At 46.6% G+C, this 27,912-nt stretch overlaps 1 protein-coding gene across 1 annotated transcript in view; it reads right to left on the reverse strand.

Moving 5' to 3' along the window:
- The window catches only part of ATF6 (activating transcription factor 6), a 326,336-nt gene extending 301,537 nt beyond the window's left edge, over nt 1-24,799 (reverse strand). Inside the window, exons 1-2 of the mRNA XM_029617629.1 lie at nt 24,490-24,799; nt 5,716-5,768 (exon numbers count right to left, since the gene is read on the reverse strand). Coding sequence (XP_029473489.1) covers nt 5,716-5,768; nt 24,490-24,562 — 126 coding nt within the window. The 5' untranslated portion in view covers nt 24,563-24,799. The remainder of the gene's footprint in view (nt 1-5,715; nt 5,769-24,489) is intronic.
- Between the last annotated feature and the right edge of the window lie 3,113 nt (nt 24,800-27,912).

A 27,912-nucleotide genomic window follows, 5' to 3' on the forward strand; every position in this document is an offset into this window, starting at 1 on the left:
CTTGGCCTGCTTCATAAGACAAAGATGATCAGAGACTCGAAAATCATTCGTCACCTGCAAATATTGTAGTAGGACCCTCTTCACATCAAGGCGCCGTAGATCCGTGCCAGGCGAGTTCACAATGTCCTCTGGAGAAAAAGCAGGGAGCTCCACCGTCTGATTTACATGAAAGGAGGACACAACCTTTGGCAGAGAGGATGGGACTGTTTTGAGGGAAACACCTGAATCAGAAAAGCGAAGGAAAGGCTCCCTACAAGACAGGACTTAGAGCTCGGACACTCTCCTGGCTGAGGAAATAGAGACCAGAAAGACAGTCTTAAGGGTCAGATTCTTAAGTGTGGCTCGCCGAAGGGGTTCGAAGGGCGCCTCGCAAAAAACGCGGAGAACCAAGTTAAGGCTACACGATGGACAAGTAGCCCGGACAGGCGAGTTCAAGTGCTTAGCCCCCCCGAGGAACCAAATGACATCCGGATGGGTCGCCAACGCGTAACCATCAACCCGCCCAAGGAGGGAACTGAGCACCAAAACCTGTACCCGCAAGGAATTGAAAGACAAACCTTTGGAGAGACCATTCTGCAGGAAGGAGAGAACCTAGGACACCGAAGCCTTACGCGCCAGAACTCCAGGACTCAGCGCACAGTCTCAAACATTCTCCAGACCTGAATATAAGCCAGAGAGGTAGAAGTCTTACGGGCCCACAACAGAGTGGAGATAACCTCCTCCTTATAACCCTTCTTCCTTAGTTGCCGCCACTCAAAAGCCAGGCCGCTAGACAAAAGCGATCTGCCTGATCGAAAAATACTGGACCCTGTCAGAGCAGGTTTGGCAGATGGCTGAGGTGGAGAGGACCGTCCGTAGCGAGGTTCACCAGATCCGCGAACCACGGTCTCAGATGCCACTCCAGCACCATGAGGACAACCGGCTCCCTGTGGAGTTCTATTCTTCTGAGTACCTTTCCCACCAGAGGCCAAGGTGGGAACACGTAAAGGAGGACATCGTGAGGCCAGGGTAGGACCAGTGCATTCACTCCTTCTGAGCAGTGCTCCCTTCTGTGGCTGAAGAATCTGGGGCCTTTGCATTAGAACATAAGAAATTGCCATGCTGGGTCAGACCAAGGGTCCATCAAACCCAGCATCCTGTTTCCAACAGAGGCCAAACCAGGCCACAAGAACCTGGCAATTATCCAAACACTAAGAAGATCCCATGCTACTGATTGCAATTAATAGACAGTGGCTATTCCCTAATTAAACTGATTAATAGCCGCTAATGGACTTCTCCTCCAAGAACTTATCCAAACCTTTTTTGAACCCAGCTACACTAACTACACTAACCACATCCTCTGGCAACAAATTCCAGAGCTTTATTGTGCGTTGAGTGTCATCAGGTCTAAGTGAGGGACCTCTCATTTGTGCACGATCAAATCCATCGCCTCTCCAGACCACTCCCACTCTCCGGGGTCTAGATGCTGACGACTCAGGAAGTCGGCTTGAGTGTTTTCCTTCCCCGCTAGCCGTTCCAGATGGCGCTTCGCCCAGGCTAGCAGCTTGCTGGCTTCTAGGGCAACCGGACGACTCCTGGTGTCCCCCTGGTGATTGATGTAAGCTACCGTGGTGGAATTGTCGGAGAGGACTCGCACAGCTTTGCGATGGATCAAGGGCAGAAAAGTCTTGAGAGCCAGAAGGACCGCTCGGGTCGCCAGACAACTGATGTGACACAGACTGGATTGGGGTCCATCGTCCCTGGGTAGGCTGATTCTGACACACCGATCCCCAGCCAGAGAGACTGGCATCCGTTATCACAACAATCCACTGAGATGTCTGCAAGGGCATCCCCTTCAACAGGTGGGCGAGAGAGAGCCACCACTGCATGCTGTCGATGGTAACATCGGAAAGTGGTAAGGGTGTCTGAAACTCCTCAGAGATCGGCTTCCAGCGAGATAGCAAGCTTTTCTGCAAAGGATGCATATACGCAAAGGCCCAGGGAACCAAATCTATAGTTGAAGCCATAGTACCCAGAACCTGGAGATAATCCCAGGCCGTGGGGATCATGAGAGGTAAAAGGAACCAATGTTCCTTGTACCGCCACCGAGAGATTGTTGATGTTACACTGTAAACCGATATGATTTGTATATTTTACAGGAATGTCGGTATAGAAAAAAAAATAAATAAATAATAAATAAATGAGAGATATAGATGTTGGTACTTGACCCACGAGCTTGAGTGCACGGGCCTCGGGTAACAGAACTTTGCCCACACGAGTGTCGAAGTGTGCTCCTAAGAATTCGAGGACCTGAGAGGGCTTGAAGTTGCTCTTTGAGAAACTGGCTATCCACCCGAGGGAGGTGAGAACCACAAGACCCGGGTGACTGCTATCATGCACGGTCCTCCAACTTTGCCCGAATGAGCCAGTCGTCCAGATAAGGGTGGAACTAGGACTCCCTCCCACCGGAGGAAGGCAGCCACTACCACCATGATCTTGGTAAATGTGCATGGCGTGGTGGCGAGACCAAATGGGAGTGCTCGAAACTGAAAATGTCGTCCCAGATGTTGAGACGAAGGAAATCTCTGGTGTTCCTGGCAGATCAGGATGTGAAGGTAGGCCTCCTTCAGGTCGAGAGAGACAAGGACCTCCCCGTATGAACCGTCACTATAACAGCCCTCAGGGTCTCCATCCAAAAATGGGGAAACTTGAGGGCCTTGACGACTCTTGAGGTCCAGGATCGGTCAACAGGAGCCGTCCTTTTTGGGGACGACGAAGTAGATGGAATACTGGCTGGATCCCTGTTCCTGGAGGGGGGACCTGGACTCTGGCACTGAGTACTTGAAGCCTGTCGAGAGTCTGGCACACCGCTGGGCGCTTCCGAGTTCCGCAGGGAGAGAGATCAAGTAGAGGTCCGAGAGATCCTGAGCAAACTCTAACGCGTAGCCTCTTTCGATTACTTCGAGGACCCACTGATCCAAAGTAATTTTGGCTCATTCCTCAAGAAATAGGGACAGCCGACCACCTAAATCTGGAACGGAGGATGGGCCAGCCATATCTCACTGTGAGGACTTTGTGGCAGTGCCTTGATGGGTACCGTCTCGGCAGGGCCGTCTGCCCCGAAAGGAGTGAGACCATGCTGGAGACCTAGTGGAGGTGTTTCGTTGAAAAGCTCCACACAGCTTGTTTGTACCTGCACTGCCCCCGGAAATGAGGAGCGCGACGGAAAAAAAGGATCTGGACTGCTTGGGGTGGTCCTCCGGACGCTTATGAACCTTGTTGTCACCCAAGGATTTGATAAGCTGGTCCAGATCCTCCCCCAAAAAGTAACTTACCCTTGAATGGTAGCGTGCCCAACTGCAATTTAGAAGAGAAGTCTGCAGCCCAATTGCCTGGCTGACACCACTGAGACCATAGCTCTGGTTTGCACCCTGAGGAGATCAGAGAGAGCATCAGCCCCATATGCAATTGCGCCTTCCAGCCTTTTCTGCCTGTTCTGCCTCTGCAGACGGGAGATCCTGGGTGCTTGAACCCACTTGAGGCTTGCCTGCTGCATGAGACTGCTACAGACTGAGGAGATCGAACCCAGAGAAGCTCCTGCACCTGCAGCCACACTGCCCGGCAGACTCTCCTGAAACCACCGTGCCTTTTAACTTCGCGACCCTTAGAGACGCGGGAAATTCGACACGCTTGGCTACCTTGGGGGGTGGTCCCTGCATAAGTCTGACTGGCAAGGCACCACCTTGCAGAGACCTGGAAGCCAAAAGACTTTATGCATAAGGAGGACAAAATCTAAAGAAAAGGAATCAGAATAGACATCCTCATCTCCTGGAAAAGCAGGGTCCTCCTGTAAAAAAAGCCTGATCCTGATCTGCATTCTCATCAGGAGCTGCAGGGAGCTCCCCCTCCCCCACAGCCCTTACCTGAGCTGCAGCACATGAGCTTAAGATGGCTGCCATCCCTGCACTGAGGGAGAAAGGATCAGCTCTGAGCTCCTGTGGAGCCTGACGTTATTGAGCCCCACGAGGCTTGGCTGTTGCTGCAGACCCTGAAAAAGAGCTGCCCTCCCCCCCGGAAGGCCCCTTGAGCAAATCCCAGTCCTAGAAAGCCACGCGGCAGATTCCTCACACATTGTACACCAGGATGGCCGCGGCATGGTGGGGGGGAAACGGCGCAAAAAACACGAAGAAATCGGCCAAAAACGCGGCGATTCAGGTGGGCAGGGGTCCTGGATTTTACACAGTGCTCAGAAACAAACAGGTGAAGAGAGGGACTGGACCACCAGTAATCACTTCCCCGGCTGCTTACCTTGCTAGAGCCCGCAATGAAAAGCGCGGGTATGCTCTGCCTCCCATGGTCTTTTTTTTTTTTTTCCAAAGAAACGAGCAGAGGAATGGGAGCCTCTCTGCTAAAAGACCTGAGGCAGGCACGAAAAGGGGGAGTGACTGGACCACCAGTATCACCCCTCTAAGCCAGGCAAGTGGTCACCAGGAAGAGGGGTCCCAGGCTGAGTACTCAAGGGGAAAATCCCCCCTGGGACCTTGTAAGAGCTGTGAGACAGAGCTGTCTGACATTGGCAAGAAGTTTGATTTCCCTCAAATTCTTTATAACATAGAAATTAATCAATACTTGCTTGATCCTGGAAACAATCAGAAGGAGAAAGAAAAATCACCATAGTGTGGAAAACAGAGAAAATTAGGGAACCACAGATTCAACTGCCTGCCTCTGCTGGGAGACAGAGAAATACTGAAGGGACACAGGGTGAGCACTGTCCTGATATAGGATACCTTTTCAGTTTTTCTCTGTCTCCCTCTGCTGGACAGGAGGCTCAACCCCACTGTCTGGACTGATCGGGTACGTACAGGGAACACCAATATTCCTTTATTGGAGAGATTCAAATTGCGAAACTGAGAAAGAAGCAGGACTTCTATAGATCCCTACAGAAAATACACTCTAGCAGAATACCTCGCTCGATCTCAAATGCAAAGAAAACAGATAGACCCTCATTAAATACAGAATAATTGATCACAAATTAGACATAGAAAGTTACAGACAAAAAGCCGAACTGGAACCCTAGACAAACTCTGTATGCAATGGCAACATTAAACAAACAGGAAAACAGAAAAGCATTTCCTCCTGTGCTGACAAAAATTTACAAAGATAGCAGACAAGCAAATTTCCCAAGCTGACAGAGAAAAATCAGATTTGGGTATTTTATTAGCACGACAATTTTATACATATTGGCAAAGTAAAGTAAAAAAGTTACAGGTTATGGAAGGTAGTAGAGTATTAGAGACACATCCCAGATTTTGGTGCTGGTCCATGTTGTTCTTGCTTAGATTTCATTACTGGCCGGGGGGGTAGCAGGATAATATACTTTACTGCTATAGCTGCTGTTTCTCCTCTTTCTCCAGGACTGGAAAGTTTTGCTTGCTCATTATTTTACAGAAAGTCTTGGATTTGAGAAATATGCAATTCCCACAAAAGAATAGCAGGGGGAAAAAAAACCTGTTTATAATCCTGGAGAAAGAGTAGACCATAAACCAAAAGGGAGGTGGAGTTAGATATTGTGAAATAAACCCAATTGTTCTGTTTTGTGCAGTGACAACTTACAATACCTAAATGTCCAGGCTGGTGCAAAGAGAATGGACTGGAATCGACCGTTCCCTGAACTGAACTCTTCCAGTCAGACATTTGTATTCCGGCTTTACTAGCAAATCTAAGAAGATACTCACAATAAAACTCGCCAACATCTATCAAGTCGCTCAGTTCATGGAAAAGACCAGAATCTAGAGAAGAGAGAAGAAAAAACGCAGATTTATCAATGCCACTCACCAAACATGGCTGTCCTGATCAAGCAGGGGCTAAAGCTGCTGGAGCTCCATAAAATTTGCTGCTGTCAGGCGCACTACAACACAGTCCACACTCCTACATCATCTTGTGAGCATTACTTTCTTTGAGGCAAAACGCCTGATCAATTTTATACTCACAGCAACCCATCCTTAGATGACTTTAGCAAATCGCCTAATCTACTAACATCAGTTACAATAAAATATGTGAATGAAAAATTATTTTCTGCAAGAACATTCAAAACCATTTTTCTGCATGCAAATGAAATTAATAAAAAGCAACTTCGGTTTTAAAATAGCAATGAGAGGACCATAATGCCATAAAGCCAGTGATAAGTGCCAAATTTTCACCGCAAAAATTCAAGTTAAACCCTCACCAAATAAAAACGTTGCCAGCAAAATCTGTTCTGGAAACAGAGAAGCCAACTGTATTATTATTCCTCACACAACATCAAGATCTATAAAATATTCATAATCTTTAAAGCCATGATAATAAAAAGAATAACGTTCACACAGCTGACGAACTCCAATCATTTTTTTTAAAACTTGCATCAATTTATTCTATTTCTGAAACATCAATAAAATATTTCAAATCATCTGATGAATAAAACATCCAAAAAATTGAAAAAATGTTCTATTCCCCCCTCCCCCCCCCAAAAAAACCAGTAAAAATTTTCAAACAAAACAATAGACTCATCAATTACACCCAATAATTAAAAATAACGATTAAAACATCTCCTGCTCTCCATACCTGGGACCTTTTGATTTCCCTCACCCTGAGATCATCATAGATTAGGGTGGTAGGGCCACATAAATTCACTCTTTTCTCTCTCATTCACACACACAACACTAACATTCATTCTTTCACACATTCCCTCTCTCATATACATGCCAGCTTCTTCAGTTTTGCCTGTGTGTGACACACCAGCCCAGAACACTAATACACCCACCTACTGAGTAAACAGAACAAGCCAGACTTCGAAAAAATCCCTACAGAGAAACTACACGCTAGTCAAAATACTGTACATCTGCCACACGTGCACATCACAGACACACATTATCTAATACAGAATAAGAGACTACAAATTAGAAACAGAAATATGCAGACAAAACCAGACTCTTGTGAACTCAAATACTGAAGGAAAAGCAAAATACAAATACATAAGAAATGTATATTCCCAAAGATGGCATATTTCCAACTGCTTTAAGGCAAAATGTGGGGGTTTTTTTACCTTTGTCGTCCGATTTCATTTTTCTAATCGGTTGGTCTCAGTCTCTTTTTTCCCCTTGTCTGTCTTTTTCTTATTCTTTTTTCAGGGTCTCTTTTATTCTGTTTCTTCTCTCCTCCTGTCTTCTTTCCTTCCTCCATACACACACACACAGGCTCTCTCACATGCTTTCTCTCACACAGAATCCCATTCTTGCATGCACTCTCTCACGTACACAGTCTCCCACTCTCATATGCTCTCTCACATGAAGGCTCTCGCTCTCACATGCTCTCTGACACTCAAGTTCCCATTCCCACACACACATGCTTTCATTCACACACAGGCTCCCACACATACAGGCTCACATACTCACATGCTCTTACACACATTCCATTCTCACAAACACGTACACAGGCACTCACTCTCACACGCAGGCTCCCACTCCCATACATACATATACAGGCTCTCAACTCTCACATCACAGGCTCTCTCACATGCAGGCTCCCATTCCCCTCCATAGGGGACACTCATTCTCTCTCACACAGCTTCATATTGCCACACAAACATAAGCTCTCACATGTTCTCTCACATATGCAGTCTCCCACACACTCATACACTCCTTTACACCCATACATAGGCTCTCACACCCACACGCTCAGGCAGGCTCCCATTCACAACACATTTTTGCAATGTATTGCTGCTTTAGGGAAAACTGCAAAGCTAAGGAAACTCCGATCTGCCGGGCTCTGACTTGTAGTAAAGGCTTTGGGGCTGGGGAAAAGGCGCTCGTCCTTGCTTCCAGACCTAAAGTGAGGGAAACTCCGAGAGCAGCTCACAGGCACCGTCGGCCCCTTCCATCCCTCCTCCCCAGCCAAGTTTGGGCCGTTTCTCCTCCTGCCATCCTGGCCACTTTTGGGACTTTTCTTTCCACCCCCTTTGCACCTTACTCACCCACAGAGTCCAGCAGCAGGTACAGGAGCCACTTGGCCTGCCGTGCGCCCCTACACCAATCCCAGAAAGGCTGGCGCAAACTCAGCACGCAGCCGGGCTCATGCGCACAGCTGTAGTGTCCATAGTGTACAGCGATGCACAGGCACCACCAATTGCGTGCAGACCAGAAGAGCAGTGGTGCCAAGAGGAAGAGGCTTGTGAGGCCGCCAGCGAACTCGCCAGTGGCAAAAAGCAGTAGGCCCCATCCAGCCTGCCAAGGAGGCTTCCCGGCGGAGAGGGATGGCCAGGACTCACTCCTCCTGAGAGCCAGGGTGGAAGATGCCAGTTCCCGTGTCCTGCACTTGGGGAGTTTTCTTGTGATTGTTTTCGCTGAGAGCCTCTTAGAAATTATTGTTTCCCCCTTCCTCACGAGAACCGTTGCCGCTCTTTATCCATCCTGACCCTCTGCCTCTCTAGTGTTCCTTCTGCAGTTTGGGTAACTTTTCTGAACTTTACAGCTGTGCAGGGCGTGGTTCTTTGCCATTCCTTCTGTTTTGGAGTGAAGAGAGGAAGGGCTGCAGCTCAGGAGTAATCCAAGGAAGGCTGGGACCTCCCCCTCTCGGTGAGACCAGTGCCTGGGATCATTAGGTCAGGCAGATGGACAGGCTGGATGGGGCCTACTGCTTTTTGCCACTGGCGAGTTCGCTGGCGGCCTCACAAGCCTCTTCCTCTTGGCATCACTGCTCTTCTGGTGTGCACGCAATTGGTGGTGCCTGTGCATCGCTGTACACTATGGACACTACAGCCAAACCTAAACCCGGGAGGGCGGGTTTAGGTTTGGCAATTTAACTCCTTGGTTAAGAGGTGGAGAAAAGTTAACTCACATTTCTAGGGCTGTTTTCAGCATGGTCCCAGACCAAAGGGGTTATTAGGTAAGACTGCATGGGGAAGGAAGGTTATTGCCAGTCAGAGTATCAGGATATCCACACTAAAGATGCTTGAGATAAAATTTGCAGGTTATGGAGGCAGTGCATGCAGATTTATCTCATGCATCTTCATTGTGGAAATCCTGAAAACCTGACTGGCTGGGAAACCTCCAGGACAGTTTGGGAATGCAATAAAGTGTGCCCAGCTTAGCACAGTCCTTAATCCTTGATGCAATAAGGGAATCACGAGTCCAAAACTTGCATCCAAACAAAGGCGTAGCTAATAGCGCTCACCACATGTAAATGCCAAGTGAATGAGGCTATTAGCTATTACCCCGCAATGCAAAAAATGCCCTGGAGCAGATGTAAAGTCTTCCCACGCGTCAAGGGTTCAACTTAAAAACAAACAAAAAATAACTTTCTTTTCTATGGTTCCTCCTACTTAGTATTGTCGTATTACTAAGCAGAAAGAACCACAGAAAGCAGCACCGTGCAAAAAAAATAAATAAATAAATTTTATATATATATATATATATATATATATATATATATAAAATCGGGGCGTGCACAATATACACACTCCAGCCGTGTATATTGTGTGTGCGTATTGTGCCGGTAAATTAGCTGCCGCGGGAAAAAACGGACACTCTGCATTTTGCATCAGGCGCCCAGGAGAGAGGGTATGTGTGCATGTTGAAAAACATGCATCCAGTTTATACGCATGTTTTTTTGCGCTTGATATTGCATCAGCCCCTGGGATAGAGTAACAATGCTAACAACATATTATGCAATTCCAATTAGGGTCAATCTAAATATCACTTAAAAGGTACTTGGGTTTCTAAGCTACATAGGTCTTAAGAACCATGTTTCAAAAGGAAGGCTATAAATTTCAAAACTGAAAAACTGAGCATGAATTGGGCACAAAAATGCTAATGTTGGTGGTATTTGAATAGGTGTCAAAGCTGTGAAATGGAACAATAACTGAGGGCCATTCTGGAAAACCAGATTGAAATGTGTTATCATCAAAGAGGTTTGTTAAAAGAAATTTGTCTTTGAAGCACAATATATATTGCAGGGGATGAGCACAGTAACCTTCATTCTTGAAGAAGATTTTGCTGGTGGTTGAAGAGGATCAGTGAGTATTAGAGAAATTACTTTCCTGATAATTTCGTTTTCCTTAGTGTAGATAGATGGACTCAGGACCAATGGGTATAGTGTGCTCTTGTTAGCAGTTGGAGATGGAGTCAGATTTCAATCTGATGTCAGCACTACATATATCTCTGCAGGAAGCTCTGCTCTTCAGTATTCTCCTTGAAAAGCAAGTATGGATGAGTCTTGAGTCCTTATGTTCGACTGGAGATGGCAGCTAGATGGTTTGGTTTAAATGGAAATGAGAAACCACCTTTGGAAGGAAGGAGGGGACAGTGCTTAGCTGTACGGATCCCAGTGTGAACCTGAGGAACGGTTCCCGACAGAATAGTGCTTGAAGTTCGGAGATGCGACGGGCTGAACATATTGCCACTAGGAAAGCAGTCTTCAAGGTCAGAAGTCATAGGGACAGACCACGAGAAGGTCTGAAGGAAGCTCCCACTAGGAAGTCGAGTACTAGATTGAGATTCCATAGGGGTACTGGCCACTTTAGTGGTGGTCGGATTTGCTTGACCCTTCTCAGGAAGCGGAAGCAGGAGACGTCTGGATGGGAATATAAACTGATGCCGTCCACTTTGGCTTTGAAGCAGGTCAGCGCGGCCAGTTGAACTTTGATGGAGTTGAGAGACAACCCCTTCTTCAAGCCATCCTGCAGAAATTCCAGGATCATGGGAATTTTGACTGTCCATGGAAGGAATTCGTGGTCTTCACACCAGGCTTCGAATATTCTCCATATTCGTATGTAAGTTAAAGATGTGGAAAACTTGCATGCTCGGAGCAAAGTGTCAATCACTGCTCCCGAGTATCTGCTCTTCTTCAGGCGAGTCCTCTCAATAGCCAGACCATAAGCGAGAATCGAGTTGGGTCTTCATGGAGGATCGGTACTTGTTGGAGCAGGTCCCTGTGTGGAGGTAGACACAGAGGGTTCCCCGCCAGAAGTCTTCGCATGTCTGCATACCACGGCCTTCTTGGCCAGTCCGAGGCCACTAGAAGTACTAGCCCCCTGTGGTGTTCTATCTTGTGGATGATCCTGCCCAGTAGTGGCCATGGAGAAAAGGCGTACAGCAGGTCTTCCTCTGTCCAGGTCTGGACGAGGGTGTCGATCCCCTGGGACTGTGTTTCTCGTCTGAGGCTGAAGAACTTGGGAACTTGGGCGTTGGACGGGTTGCCAGAAGACTCATGGCTGGTGTTCCCCAGCAGTTTACTATCAACTGGAAGGCTGTGGTCGTCAGCATCCATTCCCCTGGGTCTAGACCCTTACTGTTCAATATATTTATAAATGATCTGGAAAGAAATACGACGAGTGAGATAATCAAATTTGCAGATGACACAAAATTGTGCAGAGTAGTTAAATCACAAGCAGATTGTGATAAATTGCAAGAAGACCTTGTGAGACTGGAAAATTGGGCATCCAAATGGCAGATGAAATTTAATGTGGATAAGTGCAAGGTGATGCATGTAGGGAAAAATAACCCATGCTATAATTACACGATGTTGGGTTCCATATTAGGTGCTACAACCCAAGAAAGAGATCTAGGTGTCATAGTGGATAACACATTGAAATCGTCGGTTCAGTGTGCTGCGGCAGTCAAAAAAGCAAACAGAATGTTGGGAATTATTAGAAAAGGAATGATGAATAAAACGGAAAATGTCATAATGCCTCTGTATCGCTCCATGGTGAGACCGCACCTTGAATACTGTGTACAATTCTGGTCGCCGCATCTCAAAAAAGATATAATTGCGATGGAGAAGGTACAGAGAAGGGCTACCAAATGATAAGGGGAATGGAACAACTCCCCTATGAGGAAAGACTAAAGAGGTTAGGACTTTTCCAGCTTGAGAGAAGAGACGACTGAGGGGGGATATGATAGAGGTGTTTAAAATCATGAGAGGTCTAGAACGGGTTAGATGTGAATCGGTTATTACTCTTTCGGATAGTAGAAGGACTAGGGGGACACTCCATGAAGTTAGCATGGGCACATTTAAAACTAATCGGAGAGAAAGTTCTTTTTTACTCAACGCACAATTAACTCTGGAATTTGTTGCCAGAGAAATGTGGTTCGTGCAGTTAGTATAGCTGTGTTTAAAAAAAGGATTGGATAAGTTCTTGGAGGAGAAGTCCATTACCTGCTATTAAGTTCACTTAGAGAATAGCCACTGCCATTTAGCAATGGTTACATGGAATAGACTTAGTTTTTGGGTACTTGCCAGGTTCTTATGGCCTGGATTGGCCACTGTTGGAAACAGGATGCTGGGCTTGATGGACTCTTGGTCTGACCCAGTATGGCATTTTCTTATGTTCTTATGTTCTTATCAACTGGAAGGCTGTGGTCGTCAGCATCCATTCCCCTGGGTCTAGACTTTCTCTGATGAGGTAATCCGCAGTAGTGACGTTGTCTTTTTCCCACGATGTGGGGTGGCTGAGATCCCTTGCAGGTTTGCTTCCGCTCACGCCATTAGGGGGTCTATTTCCAGGGACACCTGTTGGTTTCTGGTTCCTCCCTGGCGGTTGATGTGGGCCACCGTTGTGGCGTTGTCCGACATGACTCTGACCGATTCTCCCCGGAGTTTACAGGTGAATCGCAGGCAGGCTAGTCTGACTGCTCGGGCTTCCAGTCGGTTGATGTTCCATCCAGACTCTTCCTTGTCCCATTGCCCCTGGGCCATCAGTTCCTGGCAGTGGGCTTCCCCACCCTTGTAGGCTCGCATCCGTGGTGAGCAAGACCCAGGTCGGTGGGGATAGCCTTACTCCCTTGCTCAGATGGTCTTCTTGTAGCCACCATAGGAACTGGATCCGTACATCCGCCGGTAGCTGGAGGTGCACGTTGTTGTAGTCCTGGGACATCTGGTTCCATCGTGACAGTAGGGAACGTTGTAGTGGTCCACATGTGGCCCTTGCCCATGGGACGACCTTCTAGGGTCGATGTCAAGAGGCAGAGGACTTGGAGGTAGTCCCATACTGTGGGGGCGAGCGCCGTTCATCAGTTTCTCAACTGATCCATCAATTTCCTTCTCCCTGAAAGGGGAAGGACAACCTCGTCTTGTTGGTTGTCAAAACAGTTTCCCAGGTATTCTGGTGTTTGGGAGGGTTGCAGGCAGCTCTTGGTTGTGTTGACAACCCACCCGAGATTCTGTAGTAGATTCTTAACTCTGGTGGTCGCTTGATGGACTCTTCTGGAAATTTTGCTCTGATCAGCCAATTGTCTAGGTATGGGTTGTACGAGGATTCCTTCTTTCCTCAGTGTCGCTGCCACTACCACCATGATTTTGGTGAACGTTCGAGGGGCAGTAGCTAGTCCGAAAGGGTAGTGCCCGGAATTGGTAGCGGTGGTACATGATCACGAAGCGTAGGAAAGCGCTGGTGGTCATGATGGACCAGTATGTGCAGATGGGCTTCTGACAGGTCCAGGGAGGTCAGGAAATTCTCCTGGCTGTACTGCCCTTATGAACCGAACGTAGGATTTCCATGCGGACGTGTGGTACCCTCAGGTAGTGGCTGGACAGACTTGAGGTCCAGGATGGGCCGGAACGTTCCCTCTTCTTGGGGACGATATAAAATAGATGGAATAGTGCCCAGTATTTCATTGGTGCGTAGGCACCAGTGTTATAGCCTCTAGGGAGAGCAATTTTGTGGTTTTCCACTGCCGTCCTCTTGGAGGGGGAGTGGCAAGGGATTTCACAAATTTGTCTGGGGGGGGATGCTGTGGACGTCCAGATAGTATTCCTCCCAACTGATGGTTAGGACCAATTTGTCTGACGTTATCTCGACCCATCTTTGGTAGAATAGGGCAAGCCTGCCCCCTATGGCTTCTTCCTGTGGATGGGATCTGTTGATTCTCATTGTGGGGGTGCAGCTGGAGCCTGGAACTGAGCCAGCTCCCTTCTTGTGATTGTTCCGAAAGGACTGGCCCTGCCTGCAGGGCGAGGTGCTTGGTATGTATCTTGTATGGTCTGAAGCGCTGTGATCCTCTGCCCTTGGATGTTTGGGAGAGGGGCGATGGCTTCTTTGTTCTTGTCCTCCAGTAGCCGAGGTACTGAGGATTCGCCTTCATTGTCGGCTAACTTCTCCAGTTCGCTTCCAAACAGGAGGGCTCCTTTAAAGGGCAATTCTCGTGAGTTTCATCTTGGAGGTTGCGTCGGCTGACCAGCTTTGGAGCCAGAGTGTCTTCTGGCTGCCACAATGGATGAGACGCCCCTGGCTGAGGTTGTACACCAAGTCGGACGTGCATCCAGTGAGGAAGGATATCACTGATTCTAGTGTTTCGATGGGTGTGGTAGCATTCCTGGAAAGTGATAAGCAGGCCCGTGTCACCACGGCACAGCAGGCTGCAATCTGTAGTGTCATGGCTGCTGCATCAATGACTGTTAAGGATGGATTCCTGACGTCTGTCCTGGGCATCCATATTGAAGCCAGAGGCGTTCCCAGAAGTGCCCAAATTGAGTAGGGACCGAGAGGTCCGGGGGTACTGTCGTTGGTGGAGCCGGATTCCTCTACTGGCCTGGGGGGGCCTTGCCCTGGTCCACAGGGCCTCTTCGCACTGCAGGCACAGTGCCGAAGCAACTTCCTGTTGTGCCGCTCTCAGGTTGGCAGGCTGGGCAGAGAGCTTGTCCCTTGGCTTTCTTGGCCGGTGGTGCCATGATTTGGGCGCGTGGGAGTCATTCAAAACTCATCTGTGCGCCTATGTGCGCATGTCGGGAGGCTTAAGATATGCTCTCCGGGTGCGAAGATGTGCGTGCAAGCTGCGGAAAATGTGTGTGCAGGCCGCTATGTGCGCCTAGGGCGAGATGCGCACGCCGCTGTGTGCACCGGCTTGATTTCTGCACCTGGCACCTTTGGAGTGCCGCTTTGTGCCCAGCACCCTTTGTGCGTGCCACTGTGCGCATGGGCACAGGTGTGCGCGCCACTATGTGCACAAGTAGTTTATGCGCCCGGCTCACTTGTGCGGACAATACGGTGATCAAGGGGGGGGGGGGGGAGGAGATGGCGCCAGCGACCACCCAGGCAAGATGGCGACCCCCCCCCCAGAGGGTCTTCACGAGGGAGGGACCCTTGTACTGAATCGGGGGTCTAGCCTGGACGTGGCTGCTCAACCCAATGGGACAGACGCCGACTGGCGATCTGTGCCGCTATCCGAGCCTCGGAGACCGGAGACTTTGAGAAAAGTTTTCTACCTTACCTTGTCTCGGCGCTTCCCAGTCTCGTGCTGGGCGGTCTCCGGCTGCGGGGGGGAGAGGAAAATGCCTTGCACCCGCTGCCTCTCAGCTGCTCCCTCCTGGGGACTACGTCCATGCCGGGAACCGGCTGCTGGACAGAGTCTTACCTCTGAGGGATCTCGGAAATCACCTCAGGAATTCTCGACTGGGGGAGGGACCATTAGGTATCATCGCAGGAGAGCGGGGCTAGTCTTGTAGAGGTAAGATTTTGGAATTTTCTTTCTTCTTTGGTTTGGATTTCCTAACGCTGAGCAAGCATGTGTAGAGTCCCAAACTGCTAAGGAGACGGAGAAATACTGAAGAGCAGAGCTTCCTGCAGGGGTATATGTAGTGCTGACGTCAGGAGCACACTATAGCCATTGGTCCTGAGCCATCTGCTACATGCTAGGAAATACTTTGCTGGGTAATACTGGTAAGTATGACAGGAAAAGAGAAAGAGAGGAGGCAAAATGAAATGAAGAAAGAAGAGTAGCGGAGGTGGGTAAAAAGGATTAGAGTTATCGGTTTCTGCTCTGATTTTAGTTTTGCCCTTTGCTTTCTCTTTGATGCCTGTAGCTCAGTTCACATTTTTCAGCCTCCTGCTATTCAGGTCCCACAATTGGCAGAAATGCGGTCTGCTCCCAGATCTGGATTTAAGCAGATGTAACACGCACCAGCAGTAGAAAATTAGAAAGAAAAACCTTTGGCTGGGCTGAATGAGTTGGAAAGTAGGGGAAGAAAGCTATTTAGCAAACTTGGCTATCTGCCAAGAATTTTGGGGAGGCAGGAAATTGTTTGTTACTTTTTTCTGTATTTTTGCCTAATTTTATATTTATTCAGTTTTATGTCTGCCTTCTCGAATTTGCTCAAAACAGTTTACAATAAAACAAATATAATCTCATAATAAAACAGTGAAATTTTTGTTTTGCATTTTATCTGGCATTTTTCCTACTTTTCACTGCACCTTTTGTCAGGATGGTTTTCCTTTTTCTCACTGTAGTTTATCCACCCCTCACCCCCAAGTCCAGCAGCACTAGTGCTCTTCTGCCCATCCAGGTCATTCATCAAGATAATAGCAATAACGCAAGGCGCGGATGCAAATTTTTGGAAGGGGTGGGATCCGGGAGGAGTTTGGGTGTAATTTAGGAAAAAGAAGGGCAATATCACACTGTGTGATTGGCATAATGCATGCTATCGCATGGTTTTTAACTCTGGAAAGAACTACACCTTTTTTTCAGGTGTTAGGTTGTCACACATTGTGCCACTATTTTTCTTTCTATAGGAGGGCCATCTAATCAGGGCCGGAGGAACCACTAGGCGAGCTAGGCCTGTGCCTAGGGCACCGAGACTTAGGGGGTACCATGGCAGGCAGCAGAATTTTGAAAGGGCAAAAAGTGCCCTTTCAAAATTCTGCCAGCCCCGACTCGCCCTGCCACCCTCCCGACAACCCCCCCGGTGGTCCAGCAAGAGGGCCCGGGAGCGATCTGCCGCTCCTGGGGTCTCGGCTGCCACTAACCAAAATGGTGCCGGTGGCCTTCAGCCCCTACCATGTGACAGGGGCTACCAGTGCCATTGGTTGGCCCCTATCACGTTAGGGGCTGAAGGTCACCGGCGCCATTTTGCTTAGTGGCAGCCGAGGCCCCGGGAGCGGCAGATCGCTCCCAGGGCCCATCGCTAGTCCACCAGGGGGGGGGCGTCGGGAGGGTGGGCACTGGGAGGGGGAAGGCAGGGCGAGTCAGGGGCTGGATTGCCTTCCACGGCGCCCCCTAAGTTCTCGACGCTTGGTCGCCGGCTGCACCGATCTTCCTTTCTTCAGCCACATGATCAGCGAGACTGGCTGCGCCGATCTTCTTTCTGTGTGTGTGTATGTGAGAAAGGAATGGTGCTTCCGTGTGTGAGACAGGGCCCTATCCAGCCTGTGGCACGGAGTCTTCCTATCCAGAGCCCTGTGCCATGCAGGCCACCATAGAAACAGAGACCAGACACTGCGTGTCCATGACCTATGGCGAGTAGTTATTTTAAGCGCACACCATCCTTACGCAGCAGGGTGTTTTGACCGATGACTATGGGAATAAAAAATATGAAATTTTATCCTAGATGGGATCTAAAAAAAAAAAAAAAAGGGTAATATAGTGGGGGAAAACGAGGTACATATCCCTTCTAGTAGGAAGACATACTTTTTAACAAACTTGGTCATGCAGCCTATTTGAACACACTTTTTCTTTTAATATCTAGGTGTGTGTTACAGGTATTAACAACCTTTATGTTGGGATTCTGCCAGTTTAAAGAAATGAAATGTGATAGTACATATACCTCAACTTCTGTGCTGGTAGCGCAACTTTTGAAAAGTTGGATGAAAGATGAAATTACTGAATTGTAAGCATCCCTCTTCTGGAAGATTAAATTTAACAAAGTGAGTAGAGACAAATACTAAAGCAAAAAAAATTAAAGTATTTAAAATGTTCATCTCAGCAAAATCACAAATTTAAGATACTGATGCCAGGTAGGGTTTGGGGTTTTTTTTGAAGCATAATGTAAGCAGGAAGACTAGAATAGTTCCAATCTGAAACGGTTTTGCTTTTTTTTTTTTAAGCCTTTAGAAAATGTATATTTTTAAATGACTAAGACTGGAAGCTTCCCATTTAAAAGGGAAGCTGACTAAGGATGTCTTTCGGTTCCATATCTCCCACATGAATAATCATACGACTGATAGTTTGAAGAAAGCATTTGCTTTATTGCCTGAAAGTGTAAAACAAGAGAAGCTGTACTGTGTGGGTGGCTGTCCCTTGGGAGGACAGAACCTGAAGGAAGGGTTCATTTCACCTTCTGATAGGAATGTGGTTTTCTTATTTAATGGTTGGGATCATCACTTTCACTTTTAGTAAAAGTGAAAAATCAGGCTGCAAGTCTGAAAGCAAGGTGCCTCTGTGAGAGTGTAAAGTGTATGTGAGACAGGGAGAGTGCTTGTGTGTGTGCGCGAGAGAGATGGAGCATGTTTTTGGCTGGCTTGTGGCCGTGAGAGAAGGCATGTGTGTGATTGAGCCTGTTTGTAAGTGATATAGAGCATGTGTGTGATTGAGATAGAGAGAGCACGATCAGGGAGATGACTGGTATGAGAGAGAGAGAGAGAGAGAGACTGACTGGTTGGGGAGATGATTGGTGTGTGAGAGACAGAAACTGGTCCTGAGGGTGTGTGAGAGAGAGAAGAGACTGGTTGTGGTCCCTCAGGAAGAGGACTGTGAGGCAGCTTCAGCAGCTACTGCTGCTTCTGGTGTGGCCTGCAAGGGAAAGGAATAGGAGAACTGCTGGAGAGGGTAAGTAAAGGTGGCTTTTTAAGTTCATTTTTCTTGATTGACTACCATTTTAATTATTGGGTAGTATGTGATGTGTCTGCTGTTTGAAATATTTTATTGGTGTTTGGTAAAGGTTTCAAAATGTGCTTGAGTCTTTAATTATTGGATATTCTATTCATCAGCTGTTTTGAAATTATTTTATTAGTATGACTTTATAATTATGATTCATGAGGAATGGTGACATTTTTGTTTTTCTATTGTTGCACTGTATAGAGTCTGGCGTGATGCGTTTTACAGTTCAGTTTTTGTCTGCACATTTCTATTTATACTTTATGTGGCTTTATTCTGTATTTGGTGAGGGTTTGTGTTCTGCATGCAAAGACTGAGATGAAGCATTCTTTTAGCATGTGGTTTCTCTGTAGGGATCTGTAGTAGCTTGGCCTGTTCTGTTTTCCTGATAGGAGGTGTATTGATATTTTAGATTCTGGTGTAATATTTGTGGTATTCTTTTTCATAGGTGGGGTTGTTATTCGTTGAGTGTTGGCAAATAGTACTGTGTTGATACGGGAGGACCATGCCGAAATATATCACAATAGGTATGATGCAAAGTTTTCTTGTTGGCATCACAACAGTGCATGAAATTATCACAACAACTTGTATATGAATTTTATGTCAGAATGTCATTTTTCATGTAAAATGTTATAAATGCATAATTTAAAATTGTGTATGGGGAGGGGGCGCTAGACTGTAAGGTTTGCCTAGGGTGCCTAATTCCCTTGCACCAGCCCTGCATCTCATAGCTTGAGGTGAGATGCTGGTGGGGGTTTAGGAGCCCGTATCTCATGTAGAGTGAGACGTACGAACAGCACAGTACACCTTGGTGAAGATTTGACAATAATTTGGAATGAGGAAAGGTCTCACAAAGATACCATTGTCTACTATGTTCTCTCACTCTAGCTTGATGGACTCTATAAACAGGGGTACCATCAAGCTAGGGCAAGATAACATAGAACAAAATTTGTCATCTTTGTGAAACTTTCCTCACCTCCAAATTATGTCAAATCTTCACCAGGGTGCACTGTGCTGGTTCGTACGTCTCACTCTACATGAGGAAATTGGTTCTTAACCACACCAACACCTCACTTCGAGCTATAAGATGGCCCTCCTATTGAGATATAATATTTGACAAATATGATAGATAGATAGTCTGATTCTCTCTCTCTCTGCACAAGATGTGAAAATAGGAGTTATTCACGGGGCACAATAAGTTTACCACACCATGAGATACTAAGTTGTGAGGCAATTCTAAAATTTCCCTAAACACGCCCCTTTTTTCTTATCGCGGGCGTTATCAATGTGTTACTAACGCATTTTGATGAATCTATGGGCATATTAGGTGCCTGGGTATTTTCTAGTCCTGTGGGGAGAGGATTTAAAATAGGAAGGAAAATTCAAGCCGTTGTGAATGGTCATGGCACTGTACCTAATTGAACTGAAGATCTAAAAGGCAAGAGGAACTGCCAGTCTAACACTCACCTTCTTCCCCATCCTGGATGAAAAACAAGTACACAAAGAAGAATAGAATCCCATTCACCATCAAACACAAAGATTCACAACTCAGAACTACTACAAAGGAAACCCAACAGATATGCAAAGATGAAGATGCAACACTGACTTTTGGGTTTTACATTGTATTTATTTATTATTTTCCGCTTTTCATCACTTCAAAGTGGATAACATTTATTTATTTATTTATTTATTTATGGGTTTTTTTATACCGGCATTCATGAACTCGTTCACATCATGTCGGTTTACAGAAAACAGGGGTGCGGATAATACAACCAAAAAACATAAATAACGTGATGAAGAGAAGCAGTTACAATTAACAAGGGCTAATGAACTGGGAATGTAAGAAATAGAAAGAGATAGAGGAGAATAATTATATACAAAAGTTCAATATAAATATGGTGTCTCATATGTACAGTCTCTGAGTAGAGAGTTTGTTTATGGTGCATATTAGGTAGAGTTCGAGAAGGGCTTGCCTGAAAAGCCATGTCTTGAGTCTTTTCCTAAAGGTTAGGAGACATGGTTTGTTTCTGAGTTCTGGAGGGATGGAGTTCCATAACTGTGGGCCTGCGGTGGAAAGGGCTCGGTCTCTTAAGGTGCTGTGATTAGTGGTTTTCGTGGGTGGAACAATGAGGCATCCTCTGTAGGCTTCCCTGGTCGGTCTTGTGGATTTGTGGAAGCGGGGAGGAATTTGTAGATCGATTGTGGTATGTTGGTGAATGATTTTGTATATCAAGGTGATGGATTTATAAATGACTCTGAAATGAATTGGTAACCAGTGGAGGTCTTGTAGCACTGGGGAGATATGGTCTCTTTTCTTAGTGTTTGTCAGTAGACGGGCTGCTGCGTTTTGGACCATTTGGAGCGGTTTTGTGTATGAGGAGGGGAGGCCAAGTAAAGTGGAGCAGCAGTAGTCCAATTTTGAGAAAATGAGGGCTTGGAGAATGGTTCTGAAGTCTTTGGCATGGAAGAGTGGTCTTATCCTTTTTAAAACTTTTTTTAAAACTTTTAAAAAACTTTTTAAAAATTTAGATACTGTAGGTGTGACTCAGTTACTTTCACCTGCTAATTAAGACTAATACTAGGGTTGGATCTTTATAAGAAAGAATTTTTTTTTAATCAGAATAAAGCACATGCAACATATGTGTTCTGGAAAATACAATGAAGGAGAAAATGATTAGCATCCCATTGTAACACAGTACTAAAATTTACCAAACTCAGTGACACCAACACACAGTAAAAGCATCTGCCTCATTAAGAACATAAGAAATTGCCATGCTGGGTCAGACCAAGGGTCCATCAAGCCCAGCATCCTGTTTCCAACAGAGGCCAAAAACCAGGCCACAAGAACCTGGCAATTACCCAAACACTAAGAAGAACCCATGCTACTGATGCAATTAATAGCAGTGGCTATTCCCTAAGTAAACTTGATTAATAGCCATTAATGGACTTCTCCTCCAAAAACTTATCCAAACCTTTTTTGAACCCAGCTACACTAACTGCACTAACCACATCCTCTGGCAACAAATTCCAGAGCTTTATTGTGCGTTGAGTGAAAAAGAATTTTCTCCGATTAGTCTTAAATGTGTTACTTGCTAACTTCATGGAATGCCCCCTAGTCCTTCTATTATTCGAAAGTGCAAATAACCGAGTCACATCTACTCGTTCAAGACCTCTCATGATCTTAAACACCTCTATCATATCCCCCCTCAGCCGTCTCTTCTCCAAGCTGAATAGCCCTAACCTCTTCAGCCTTTCCTCATAGGGGAGCTGTTCCATCCCCTTTATCATTTTGGTTGCCCTTCTCTGTACATTCTCCATTGCAACTATATCTTTTTTGAGATGCGGCGACCAGAACTGTACACAGTATTCAAGGTGCGGTCTCACCATGGAGCGATACAGAGGCATTATGACATTTTCCGTTCTATTAACCATTCCCTTCCTAATAATTCCTAACATTCTATTTGCTTTTTTGACTGCTGCAGCACACTGAGCCAACGATTTTAAAGTATTATCCACTATGATGCCCAGATCTTTTTCCTGGGCGGTAGCTCCTAATATGGAACCTAACATCGTGTAACTATAGCAAGGGTTAATTTTCCCTATATGCAACACCTTGCACTTGTCCACATTAAATTTCATCCGCCATTTGGATGCCCAATCTTCCAGTCTTGCAAGGTCCTCCTGTAACGTATCACAGTCTGCTTGTGATTTAACTACTCTGAATAATTTTGTATCATCCGCAAATTTGATAACCTCACTCGTCGTATTCCTTTCCGGATCATTTATATATATATATATATATATATATATATATATATATATATATATATATATATATATTGAAAAGCACCGGTCCAAGTACAGATCCTTGAGGCACTCCACTGTTTACCCTTTTCCATTGAGAAAATTGACCATTTAATCCTACTCTCTGTTTCCTGTCTTTTAACCAGTTTGTAATCCACGAAAGGACATCGCCTCCTATCCCATGACTTTTTAGTTTTCATAGAAGCCTCTCATGAGGGACTTTGTCAAACGCCTTCTGAAAATTCAAATACACTACATCTACTGGTTCACCTTTATCCACATGTTTATTAACCCCTTCAAAAAAATGAAGCAGATTTGTTAGGCAAGACTTCCCTTGGGTAAATCCATGTTGACTGTGTCCCATTAAACCATGTCTTTCTATATGCTCTACGATTTTGATCTTGAGAATAGTTTCCACTATTTTTCCCGGCACTGAAGTCAGGCTCACTGGTCTATAGTTACCCGGATCGCCCCTGGAGCCTTTCTTAAATATTGGGGTTACATTGGCCACCCTCCAGTCTTCAGGTACAATGGATGATTTTAATGATAGGTTACAAACCATCTTTGCTAGCCTTCATATGTCCACAAAAACTGCTCAACAGGCCACAGGGATATGCTGTGAACTGCCAATATATGCACATGTATTTCATCTCTGTATCACTCTTCCAAACAAAGCATCTGTCCCTACAAGAATACAGTTTCAAAATCTTGGATCTAAACCTAACCCCTAATAAAAATGTCTTCAAAATTAAACAACAGTCTGTGGGAAAGGTATCCAAGTGTGCTATAATATGGGTCAACCTCAATAAAACAGCCCATATACAGTAAGTAACACAGGATAGAAGGCCAAATACCAACCCAAAGTTTTATTAATAATTATGGAAGTTCTTGATCTTCAGCCTTGGTTCTCCAATATAAATCAAATACTATTAACTTTACAGGATCAACATACTTGGAAATTTATGAGTTCTAGTCATCCTGAAATTTGGTAGGGGTGAGGGAAAAGAAGTGATGTCTCTCTCTCTCTTCTCCCTACACCCCCAACCACCTCATGCACCACATTAGGGCCGAAGCAATACCGAGCTCTGCGACTAACACATGGCTTGATGTGCATCCAAACCCAGATGCAATATGTGGATTCACATGTCCAAACTGTTGCGTAGCTAATAGCACTCATCCCATGTAACTTCCATATAGATGAGGCTATTAGCTAATATCCATGATGCAAAAACTTTCCCGGGGCTCACATAAAGGTATGCAGCACTCAAGGGCTCATTGATTTTAAAAACTTGCTTTCTGTGATTTCTCTTATTAGTATAAGGAGGAACCACAGAAAGCAGATTCCGGTAAAAAAAAATAAAAGTCTTGGATAAAAAAAAATTCTGGGTGCCCAATATAAATGGACCGTGTATTGCAGGTATTAGCTAATAGCCTCATCTACACGGAATTTACATGTGATGAGCACTATTAGCTACGTGGACGCACTGATTCTCGTATGGCATCGGGGATTATGGACGTACATCCAAAACACATGTCCAATTATAAGTTAAAGCCTCAGCACACAGTATTGCATTGGCCCCATTAGTGGCCGTTTTGGACGCACAAATATTGATCAGCCCAATCTCTCTCCTCATCACATCTTCAGGGATGATTCCAGTACTCTCCCCTCTATATCAACGCCTGAACAGCACTTTCTCCTTCCTCCCCACCCCATCTCAGGGCTCTTCCATTAACCAGGTATCAGTACACAAAGCTTACGAGCCATCCTGCTCCACCCCCTTCCCTTTCAGGCACCATGCAGGGAACAGGGCTCAGGAAGAGACGCTGGGACACAGGAAGGACACGAGAGCACAGGAGCAAGGCAGGAACAAGGAACACAGGAGCTGAGGCAGGCAGAGCACTCTACTCCCAATCCTTCCTTTCCCAACTCCCAGAGAGTCTGTGGGGAGCAGAAGGGGCCGGCACCCGGAGAGTTCAAAGCCAGAGTTGACAGGGATGCCGACCTGTGTTTCTATTTCCGGTTTGGCCAGCCTCCGTCCTATTCACCTGAGTTTCTCTTCCCTCACTCCCTCTCCTCTCAGTCACTTACCCCATGGACCTTGTAACATGTCGGCTACAGCACTGCCGTCGCCTGCTGCCCTCAGCTCCTGCTCTTCCATCATCCTTCGGCCGCTTCTCACAGCAACGCAGCACCTCCGAGTCCCCTGACAGTTAATACACGTCCCTTCTACCCACTGAACACTACCGAGAGACGGTGGCTGGCAGAGGACAAACTAGTGACGGGCAGCTGCGCATGTCTCTGAATGATTCTGACGTAGGGATATGACGCTAGCTTCGTGGTGCGCAGGCGCAGCCGCCTCTGGGTAAGACTCGGGAGCGATGAGTCGTGGAGGCTCCTGCTCTTCTGCCGGTATCGTTTCGTCATTTCTCGGCCGCTCTCGCGTGCGTCACTGAAAGCGACTGAGGAGAGTCGTTAATCCAGCGCGGGAACCCACGCGCAGCCTCAGAGCAAGAAGCTCCGCCTCCCGAGCCTGACGGACAGTCCCATGACAGCAGGGCTATCGACTGGAAACGCTCACTGCCTCGCCGGCTGCCGTGGTGAAACGAGTGACGCTGGTGAAGCAGGCGCTGGCCGAAGGACTTGTGCTCCCCTTGCTAATCCTCTGCCGTCGGGACACTCCACAGGGTTTCTCTTCCCCTGGTTCTTTGCCAGCGAGGGAAGGCAGTGGGACGTTCAGGAGCTTGGAGAAGGAATGGCCGCATTACCTTTTTTTAAATCATCCAGACAAGGCTTCTGACCCAGCGGAATTAAGACGCCTGGAAAACGGCGCACGGACGCTATACAGAGCTGGGAGCCGCTTTTCCTGCGCCTGGGGCAGACCACTCCGCTCTCCCGCCTTTTACTTATCCGTGTCTGCGTTGACATAGTGTTTTCTCCTTTAACAGCAAAGGCACAACTGCCTTATAGTGGTGGCACCTTCCGCAAAGCGCCCCTCACTCTCCCCTCCTACCCAGCATCCCCCAGCTCATCCCCAGGACTCCTTTTCTCGTCCCCTGTATCCCCCCTCTCCCCGCTCCCCTCTGTCCTGGATGTAACTGTTTCCCCCCCAACTCCTTCCTCTGTGTCCCTCCAATCCACTCTGCCTGCCCCCCCCCCCCTCGTTCTCCCCTCAGCCTTGCCCTAGATCTTACTCTTTCTTTCCCCTCCCCACTACTTGTATCCCCCTTTCACCCTTGCCCAGCAGTGGGAGTCCTTTCTCTCCTGCCCAGCAGCAGGAGTCCCCTCTCCACCACTCTGCACAGCAGCAGCCCCCTCTCTCCTTTTTCTACCCTCCCCCAATTTCTTACACAGCATCAGCCCCTGCTTTGGCTTCCCTCTTTACCCCTGCCAAGTGGCAACCTTCTCCCTCTTATTGCCTCTCCTATGCGCCTTGGGTTTCAGTGCTGTACAACAATGGTTCCCCACCTGGGTTCTGTGAGACCATCTTAGGGGGGGGGGGGGCCTCAGAAGGGGTGAAAGTTTATGGAGAAAATGAGCAAACTGCTGTTATCTGTGATTAGCAGAGATTGCTACCACAGGCCAGGAGCGTGAGAGTGAGACCTATTATGGCCCCAAAAATTTCACCCCACACTGCTGCAGACCAGGAAGAAGGAGAACAGAGAGGGGCGTCTGCACCCATTAGAAGCCTCAAACTGCACTTCTGCAGGTTTAGTGGAGGTGCAAAAGAGAGTGACTGATTATAAACACCACTTCTGCAGTTTCAGGCCGATGCGATATAGCACACTCAGCCAAGCACACGGCTTTACCCGCTTGGATGCGCGTCCAAAACCCCTCATGCAATAAGGGGATTGGCATATCCAAAACGATGAGTAGCTATTTCCTAGCATGTAGACAGATGGACTCAGGACCAGTGGGTTATGCTCCCCTGCCAGCAGATGGAGATGGCATAAGCTGGCATCACAGTATATATATATATACATATACACACACCCCTGCAGTGACCTCAGCCTGCCTGTATTCTCCGTCTCCAGCAGATGGTGGACGTACATAAGAACATAAGAAAATAAGAAATTGCCATGCTGGGTCAGACCAAAGGTCCATCAAGCCCAACATCCTGTTTCCAACAGAGGCCAAAAACCAGGCCACAAGAACCTGGCAATTACCCAAACACTAAGAAGAACCCATGCTACTGATGCAATTAATAGCAGTGGCTATTCCCTAAGTATAATTGATTAATAGCCATTAATGGACTTCTCCTCCAAGAACTTATCCAAACCTTTTTTGAACCCAGCTACACTAACTGCACTAACCACCTCCTCTGGCAACAAATTCCAGAGCTTTATTGTGCGTTGAGTGAAAAAGAATTTTCTCCGATTAGTCTTAAATGTGCTACTTGCTAACTTCATGGAATGCCCCCTAGTCCTTCTATTATTCGAAAGCATCTCCCTACTGGGGATTGCTTTGTTTCGAAAAGGAGAATTTAGGAAAATAAATTTGCCATGCTGTCTTGTGGTGATACCAAATGGTCCCTCCCCCAGTTGAGAATTCCTGAGGTGATTTCCGTGGCCCCTCAGCAGTGTGCCTTACTCCGGTAGCTGGTTCGCTGTCGTGGACTTTGCTGATTGTACAGCATAAAGGCAGCAGGTGCAGGCAGCCAAGCGTGGCAGTGACAACAGATGACCTCTCCCCCTGCAGCCGAAGACAGTCTCTGTACTGAGCCAGTAAGGGCTGAAATCCTGTAATTTAAAAAAACAAAAAAAAACCAGACACAATCCAGTGGGAGCACTGAGGAGAGGATCACTTTGCTGGTAGCTGAAAGGAATCAGTAAGTTCTGCTTGGGAAATTTCTTAAAAGTATTGGGGAGAAGTAAACTATTGGGGTATATTAATTAGTGTGTTTGTTTTTTAAATAGTCAGCAAGACAGCTTATAAACTGAAGCTAGTGTTTGTATATAACTTTTATAAACTGAAGTGTTTTTAAACAGTGTGTGTTTGTTTTTGTTTTGTTTTTTAAATGGTAAAGCAGCTAATGAACAAGTTAGTGTGTTTGTTTTCCCAACCCTTCCATCCACAGCTCATCCTTTAATTTATAGGCAGGTGCCACTTTCATTAAAAAAAAAAAAAAAAAAAAAAAATCAGCCCTATAACTTCACTTCACGAATTCCCCACACCTTATTGAGAGTTTGATCAGTCCATTGTAGGCCACTACCAGATATATAGTGAATTCACTAATACATTTAAAGGACCCTAATTAGACATATTCCATCTCCCATAGCAACCTAAAACTTAAGTAGGAACTGAACAAAATTGAGATGAAGGCAGCAGCCCAGCATCAAGAGGGTGGCCTCCCAGTCTTTTGCATCGAGTGTCACATTTATGATTTTTTACCCACTGGTGAGAAGTTGTACATGTGCATGCGATGCAAAGAGCTCCTGGCTCTCAGAGAACGAGTCCGATCTCTAGAGGCTAGAGTGGCAGAGCTGGAGGAGCTGAGGCAGACAGAGAGATGAT

This window comes from Rhinatrema bivittatum, chromosome 10 (assembly GCF_901001135.1).
Source record: "Rhinatrema bivittatum chromosome 10, aRhiBiv1.1, whole genome shotgun sequence".
Classification (NCBI taxonomy): domain Eukaryota; kingdom Metazoa; phylum Chordata; class Amphibia; order Gymnophiona; family Rhinatrematidae; genus Rhinatrema; species Rhinatrema bivittatum.